The sequence below is a fragment of the Rhincodon typus genome, chromosome 24 (assembly GCF_021869965.1).
Source record: "Rhincodon typus isolate 14 chromosome 24, sRhiTyp1.1, whole genome shotgun sequence".
NCBI classification, from domain to species: Eukaryota; Metazoa; Chordata; class Chondrichthyes; order Orectolobiformes; family Rhincodontidae; genus Rhincodon; species Rhincodon typus.
In genome coordinates, this window is record NC_063355.1 from 10,863,068 (window position 1) to 10,871,655 (window position 8,588).

Sequence of the window (8,588 nt, forward strand, 5' to 3'; positions counted from 1 at the left end):
GGTTTGAGCTATAGGGAGAAGCTGAATAGGCTGGGGCTATTTTCGCTGGAGCATCAGAGACTGAGGGAGATCTTATAAAATCATGATGGGCATGGTAGGGTGAATAACCAAGGTTTTTTTCCCCAGAGTGGGGGTGTCCAAAACTAGAGGGCATAAAGTCTAAGGTGAGAGGGGAAAGATTTAAAAGGGACCTAAGGGGCATGCAGAGGGTGGTGCATGTATGGAATGAGCTGCCAGAGGGAGTGGTGGAGGCTGGTACAATAACCACATTTAACAGGCATTTGGATGGGTATATGAATAGGAAGGGTTGAGAGGGATATGGGCCAAATGCTGGCAAATGGGACTAGATTTATTTAGGATATCTGGTCAGCATGGACAAGTTGGTAACTGTACATCTCTATGACATACCACTAAGTAGGTGGCAATGCCTTAATTGCTTGTGTGTTGTAAGGCCACTAGGACCCCTTCCATCCTTATCAAGGGGAGTGCTAGCCTTCTCTCCTTTCACACAACACAGTCGATCTCAGCTTTGAATTCCGGTTTCAAAAATAGCTGCTGCAGACAGACATTGGAGGTTTGCACAAAAGAAAGAAATAATAGAGGGAACGCGGCCAACTGGTGCTTAGAGACTATGGACGTCCCATCACTAACTGAAGTCCTTAATCATAGAATCCCTACATTGTGGAAGCAGTCCATTTGGATCATTGAGTCCACACCGACTCTCTGAAGAGCATCCCACAACGACCCACAACGACCCACAACAACCCGCTCCCCCCCCTGCCCCCCCCCCCTGTAACCTTGTACTTCCCATGGCTCACCATGGACATCTGAAGCCTGCGCATCTCTGTACACTATGGGCAATTTAGCATGGCCAATCCACCCTAACCTGTACGTCTTTGGACTGTGGGAGGAAATCTGTGCACCTGTGGGCAATTCATCATATTCATCTGACAATGGGCAGAGGGGCAACTGTATGTGATGTCTGAGGACTTCTGGTGCATGGGGTGAGGGGGCGTGTAGGGCAGATAATGCTCCTCCTTGAAGCACTTAGATCCAGGAACCCAGCACCACTCACACCCCTGCTGAGATCACTCCCCTGGATACCTCCATGGTCTTTGGTGCAGTACTAGCAGTAGCCACAGCCTCCCCGATGGCGCTGCTGAGCAATGAACCGTCAGCCAATGAGGGAAACACCTGCAACTTGTATCCAATTCCTCCTGGTGTTTCAGTAGAAGATATGCCCAAGTTATTCCAATAACTCCTGCTGAACAGGCAGCAAAATGTACCCCACGGATATACAAAATAAATTTCTTGCTTCAATCTTCAGAAATTAACATTTCTATTTGCACGGATTTTGGATGAGAATCGTGCAAGGGGTTTTTGTGTTGGGTAAATTGGAATTTTGCACAATGAGAAAAAAACATTTACACCTGTATTTAAGATCAATTCTAAGATAAATTATTTGCACAAGAATTGTTCCCATATTAAAATTAGCTGGAGGCCTTTTATGATCTCTGAAAGAAATTATGCATTATTCTTTTACGGCCCAGAAAGTAAAGCCTCGTTATTTTATATAATGAGAAGCAGAATCTGGCTTTACTCAGTATTTAGAATTAGAAACATATGAATGCATAGCTCTGCAAAAGACCATCTGACTTCTTTATTAAACTCGGGCCCAGCAACCTATCTGATGATTTATTTTATGCAGTATCTCTGTTTTCCAATACTTTTCCAAATCTGTCCTGAATTTTCTGTCAATACTGTATTTATTTTCCCAGAATGCCACTCCTGGCACCTTGAGCTATTTGCCATCTCCACCAGCATCTAATATGGGTAAGAGTTGTCTTAGATAACTTGCTATCACCAATCCTCCTTTATCTTTGCTTTGTCTGTCTATCTAAAGCATACACTACAAGAGGCATACACTACAGGAACAATTACTAGAACCTTACGGAGCTGGTATAGTTACATTTATTCCTTCCAACTACCAGTGTAGAACTCCTGATCTCTATTCACTTACTGTGTGTAACATCAGTAGAATAGAGGGACCCAATGTAATATGAACATTAACTGCTTGGGAAATGTGGATACACAAAGGGATCTAGGTGTCCTTGTACACCAGTCAATGAAATTGAGCAGGCGAGTTAGCAAGTAGTTAGTAAGGCAAATGGTATTTTAGCATACATGGCAAGAGGAGTTGAGTTCAGAAATATGGACACTAGTAATATAAAAGAAGATTGCAAGAGTTTTTTTTTAGATGCATAGAAGGTATGAGAGAGCCAAGAATGGGCATTGGGAAATGAGGCTGGAGAAGTAGTAATGGGGAAAAAGGAAATTGCAGAGGAACTGAATAACTACTCTGCATCAGTTTTCCAGGTGGAAGACACCAGTACCATATCTGAACTTCAAGAGAGTCAGGAGGCAGAGGTGAGTGTAGTGAGCATCACTAAGGAGAAAGTGCTGGAAAAGCTGAAAGGACTGAAGTTGGATAAATCACTCAGACCTGAAGGACTACACCCCAGACTTCTGAAAGAGATAGCTGAAGAGATTGTGGAAGCATTGGTAGTGATCTTTCAGGAATAACTGGAGTCAAGGGGAGGACTGAAAATGGCTGATGTAACACTCCCGTTTAAGAAAGGAGGGAGGCAGAAGATGGGAAATTATAGGCCATTGGTAAGATTTTAGAGTCTATTATTAAGGATGAGATTGTGGATGTGCATGGTAAAAAAGGGCTGAGTCAGCATGGCTTTGTCAGGGCAATCATGCCTGACAAATCTGTTAGAATTCTTTGAGGAGATAATGAACAAGTTAAACAAAGGAGAGCCAGTGGACGTAATGTATTTGGATTTCCAGAAGGTCTTTCACAAGTTGTGACACAGGAGGCTGCTAATTAAGATACGAGCTCATGGTGTTAGGGGCAAGATACTGGCTTGGATAGAAGATTGGCTGACTGGCAAAAAGCAGAGAGTAGGGATAAATGGATCTTTTTCAGAATAGCAGTGGGTAGCCAGTGGAGTTCTGCAGGGGTCAGTGTTGGGACCACAACTATTTACATTATACATTAATGATCTGGACAAAGGAAACGAGGGCATTGTTGCTAATTTTGTGGTTGACACAAAGATGGAGAGACAGGTAGTGTTGAGGAAGCAGAGTGGCTACAGAGTGCTTGGACAAGCTAGGAGAATACATAAAATGGCAGATGGAATACAGTGTGGGCAAGTGTGAGATTACGCACTTTAGTAGGAAGTGTACAAGCATAGACTATTTGCTAAACTGGGAAAGTATTCTGAAATCTGAAGTACAAAGAGACCTAAGAATTCTAGTTTAGGATTCTCTCAACATTAATACACAGGTTCAGATGGCAGTTAGGAAGGCAAAGGCAACTTTAGCATTCATTTCAAGACGGCTAGAATACAAGAGGAGAGAGGTATTAGTAAAGCTGTACAAGGCTCTGGTCAGACTGCATTTGGAATATTGTCAACAGTTTTGAGCTCTGTATCTAAGGAAGGATGTGCTGGCTTTGTAAGGGGTTCTGAGGAAGTTTACAAGGATCCCAGGGATGAAGGACTTGTCATATGAGGAGCAGTTGAGGACTCCTGGCATGTACTCGATGGAGTTTAGAAGGATGAGGGGTGTCCCATTGAAACTTACAGAATACTGAGAGGTCTGGGGATAGAGTGGAGAAGATGTGTCCATTAGTAGGAGAGACTGTGATTCGCACTGGAGTATTGTGTGCAGTTTTGGTCTCTCTCAGAGAGATATCCTTGACACAGAGAGAGTGCAGGGGAGATTCACTAAGCTGATACTATGGATGGCAGCACTGTAGTATGAGAAGAGATATGTTTGACTGGGCCTGCATTTGCTAAAATTGAGAAGAATGAGAGGAAATTTGATTAAAACATTAAAAAATCTAACAGGGCTAAACAGACGAGATGCAGGGAGGATGTTTCCCTTGACAGGGGAGTCTAGAATTAGTGTCACAGTCTCAAGATATAGAGTCGACCATTTAAGACTGAGATGAGGAAACATTTCTTCATTTAGAGTATGGTCAACATGTGAAACTGTTAACTGCAAAGGCTGAGGAGGCTGGGTTACTGAATATTTTCAAGAAAGAGTTTGGTAAATTTTTGGATATTAAAGGCATCAAGGAAAATGGAGAGAATGATGGAACATGATGGTGAGACAGAGGATCAACCATAACCATATTGAATGGCAGAGCTGGCTCAAAGGGCTGAATATTTCCCTATTTTCACATAAGCATCAGGCTCTGTAGTAAAGGAAAGGCACACCTTTTAAAAAACCTGTTTGCTCAGGAACGCCCACAACAATTCAAATTAACATAAAAGAGACAAAGGGCAGATTTCATCTCAGGAGTGAAATGGCTTCTTGGAAAATTCTCACTCACATCTGCTTTTAACCCTTTGTGGTAAAATGTGACAATGAGATCTGGCATTAAACCATCTTGTAAAAACACTATAAAATGCTGCAGAGTTTCTAGGAGGAATTGCAGAGAATTTAGTGAACCACAGCAGGAATGTGGAACAGCCATGGAAAACATATATGGCTTCTTGGGAAGGGTCTCACTGTAGCATGAAGTTTGTATTTGCACAATAGCTTCCCTCCTCCTACATAAACATCAACATTAATTAACATTTCACTGCTTTGCTGTTGTTCTTTTGCAAGTATCATTTGTCAGTGATGTAGTCGGAGGATAAACAGAACATGGTCATTTAAAGGGTCAGAGCCCTATTAGTTATGTCTGAATGCCAGTGAGATCTCCCAAAGATTAGCATCAAGCCAATGGGGCAGAACAATGACAAAATACACCTGTCAGGATAGACTGACCAGAGTGGAGTCTCTTTTCTATAAACAGGGTGACCAAATAGTTGTATTTAAAATTATGGTTTTAATAAGGTAGCTGTAGAAAAACGTATCTGCAGTAGGGAAGTTTAAAATAAGGTTAATTAATTTCTCCAGCACCATTTCTTTGTCATACTCACTTGCTTAACTTTCTTATTTCAGTAGATCCTTGGTTCCCCATTAATTCCTATATTTTTGTATCTACTGCCATGAAGACCAATACTAAGCATTTGTTTCGGGTCCGGTGACCCTTCCTCAGAACAAGGAAGGGTCACCGGACCCGAAACGTAAACTCTGTTTTTTAATTCACATACGCTGCCAGACCTGCTGAGCTTTTCCAGCAACTTTGTTTTTGTACCTGATTTACAGCATTTGCAGATCTTTCAGTTTTTACTAAGCATTTGTTTAATAGATCTACCTTTCCCTTGTATTGTGTTAATTTCTTTTGTCTCAGCTTCTAAAGAATCTGTCTTTACTTGCATGACTTTTTTCCCTCCTCACATACCTTTTACAATCTGTTCTTAATGTATTTGTATAGTTTTCCTTCATATTCCTATTTTGTCCTTCTTTACCAATTGTTATTTGATATCCTTGCTATCCTTTACTGAATTTTAAAGTCTTTCCAATCCTCAGGTTTACAACTCTTTCTGACAGCATTATAAATGTCTTCCTTTAATGTAACACTATCTTTAACCACTATGAATTACTTATTTGACTTTTTAATCTAATTTCCCAATCTATCCATTGCCAACACAACATCAAACATGCACAGATTGATCAATTTAAAGGTCCAGTTTTAAAAAAATTTTGTTCAGGCCTCAGTTGCGATCAGTGTTATGGACAGGAAGAATTGAGATAACAAACCTGTTTTTGCCACTGCTCAGTTGACCAGAACAAGATCTTTTTTGACAAAGTTTTAACTCTTTTGAGTGCTTTGAAATTGAAGAGGAAACATGAACAGGCTTTAACGCAAGTTTAATTAAAAGAAAGGACAAGCACTAAATTAGTGTTTTATACAGGTTCATACCCTCCTTGCTCTTGTACTCTATGCCCTTCTTAATAAAACTTAAAATACTGTACTTTATTAACAGTTCTCTCAACTTGTCCTGCCATCTGTAAAGACATAGAATAGAATCACAGAATCCTTACAGTGAGAAGCAGACCATTTTGCCAATAGGGTCCACACCAGCCCCACAAAGAGCATCCCACCCAGACGCACCTCCCTACCCTATCCCCATAACCCTGCATTTCCCATGGCTAATCCACCTGGCCTGCACATCCCTGGACACAACAGACAATTTTGCATGGCCAATCCACCTAACCTAGTGCCAGACCTGCTCAGCTTTTCCAGAAATTTCTATTTTTGTCTCCACCTAATCTTTGGATTGTGGGAGGAAACCCACGCAGACACAGGGAGAACGTGCAAACTCCACACAGACAATCAAGGTTGGAATCGAACCTGGGTCCCTGGCACGGTGAGGCAGCAGTGCTAACCATTGTACCACCCTTATGCACTTACACATTAAGGTCTTTCTGCTCCTGCAGCACCTTTTGAGTTGTACCCTATCTTTCCATACTTTTCCTACCAAAATGAATCACAAGTTTGTTCTGGCACAGATAAAGATCATTTGGCCCATCTTGTCTGCACTGGCTTTCCACATGAGCATGGTGACTTCTACCTTTTTCTCATACCACTACATGTTGTTTCTATTCAAGTGATCATCTAATACTTCTTAAATGCCTTGATTGCCTCTACCATATTTCCACATGCATGTTCCATGCCTTGAACCACTCGGTTTGTGGTCACCCATCATAGAATCTCTCTAATATGAAAACAGGCCATACGGCCCAACAAGTCCACACCTAATCTCTGAAGAGCATCCCACCCAGATTCACCCCCTGCTCCAATAACCCTGTATTTCCCAAGGCTAATTCACCTAACCAGCACAACCATGGACACTATGGGCAATTTAGCATGGCCAATTCACCTAACTTACACATCTTTGGACTGTGGGAGGAAACTGGAAACCCACGCAGACAGGACGAAGAGATAGTAGGAACTGCAGATGCTGGAGACTCTGAGATAACAAGGTGCGGAGCTGGATGAACACAGCAGGCCAAGCAGCATCAGAGGAGCAGGAAAGCCAACTTCACACAGACAGTCGCCCGAAGCTGGAATTGAATCCAGGTCCCTGGCGCTATGAGGAAGCAGTACTAAACACTGCCACCGTGCTTCTTGTTGCCACTCACTTAAAATCTGTGCCCTTCATTTCTCGAATGGTTCAGCAGGCTAAACAAGCCTTAATCCTAATTTGTATGTTAACAGCACAGGTCTATTTGCTGTGATAACAAGGTGTAGAGCTGGATGAACAGCAGGCCAAGCAGCATCAGAGGAGCAGGAAGGCTGACGTTTCGGGCCTAGACCCTTCTTCAGAAAATATTTGCTGTAACAGGTTTCTTTACGGACAGCCCGTGAGGTACTGCTCAGACAATACAACCAAAACCTATCACCATTAAGTACAACGCCAATCTCATTCTCTCCCGCCCAGAACCCGGCTTTCATTCATTCATTCATTCATTCACACGCTCGCGTTCCCACCATGCCTCGCGACAAGTGTGCGTTGGATCGTTCTGATTGGTTCTTCGCGATCGTCTCATTCTGCGCAACGAGGGGTGTTTCTTGACCATATATCCTGAATGGCGAGTGCAAGATCGCGGAGCTAAAGCAAAAGAGAACGGAGGAGAAATATGTATCGAGGAATTATGTCAAACTTTTTCTAAATAAGCCACGTTTAGCGACACGGGCTCCCAGAAAAGCGTTAATTCAGAGCCTCAACTCCCCGCCCACCACCAATGGAACCGGCTCACCTACTTCTCCCCATTCGGTTGGCACTTGCCACCTGAACAGGCTCGCGCCGCCCGCGCAACCGAACATGTTGACCCGAAGGCCCGCCCCCGGCGCCGATTGGCTACGATGTCCCGGCTACACGGGCAACCCGCGCGAGGCCCGAGTTCTACTGGCCAAGCGCCCTGTCAATCTCTTCCCCCCTCCCAACCAACAAGCAAGCCCCGCTGCAATCAGGTTAGGTCGAGGCGGCCCGCTTTCTTTACCCCTCCCTCAAACTGTTCCCGAGAAAGGGAGCGAGAGATAGAGAGTGAGCGGGGGATTTATTTTACCACAGCACAAGAATAATAATTTAATCTTCGGAGTCGCGGCCGGGTTTCAATGTGAAGATTATTATCGAGGGGAGGTTTTTTTTTTGTTTAGTTGTATTTTCCCCTCAGCCTCCAACACCCCCCTCCCCCCGCCCCGGCCCCGTGTTGATTTGGATGGTGCTCGTGGTGGAGGTGCAGTTGGTGTGGCGCCCGAGGCCGGAGCCGGTGACTGCGAGATGAGGAGGGGGAAGCCGTGCGCTGGCAGCCCGCACTGCCTTTGGTTGCTCACGGCCGCGTTGCTGCTGGGCCGCTGCTGCCCCGGCGCGGGCTACGGCGACAAGGTGATCTGGGCCATCAACGCCGGAGGGGAGGCTCACACCGACATCCACGGCATCCACTTCAAGCGGGACCCGCTGGAAGGCAAAGTAGGCCGGGGTATGTGTGTTTGTGCGGGGCTGGATATCTCCTTGCTGGGCCTCACAACGTGCTTCTTTACCTCCTCACCAATCTTCAGACCAACTCTGACTTATCTCGGGGGCCCAAATTGAGAATTTGCCGAGAGTAAAAAAAAA

The 8,588-nt window shown here is 44.2% G+C and overlaps 1 protein-coding gene and 1 non-coding gene across 2 annotated transcripts in view; one reads left to right on the plus strand and one right to left on the minus strand.

Moving 5' to 3' along the window:
• Positions 1 to 389: 389 nt before the first annotated feature.
• Positions 390 to 515, minus strand: LOC125486030. The gene has a single exon (XR_007264720.1). It is a non-coding gene; the product is annotated as a U6atac minor spliceosomal RNA (small nuclear RNA).
• Positions 516 to 7,904: 7,389 nt separating this feature from the next.
• Positions 7,905 to 8,588, plus strand: part of LOC109931394 (malectin) — an 8,218-nt gene continuing 7,534 nt past the window's right edge. Inside the window, exon 1 of the mRNA XM_048611703.1 lies at positions 7,905 to 8,451. Within this exon, the coding sequence (XP_048467660.1) occupies positions 8,253 to 8,451 (199 nt within the window). The 5' untranslated portion in view covers positions 7,905 to 8,252. The remainder of the gene's footprint in view (positions 8,452 to 8,588) is intronic.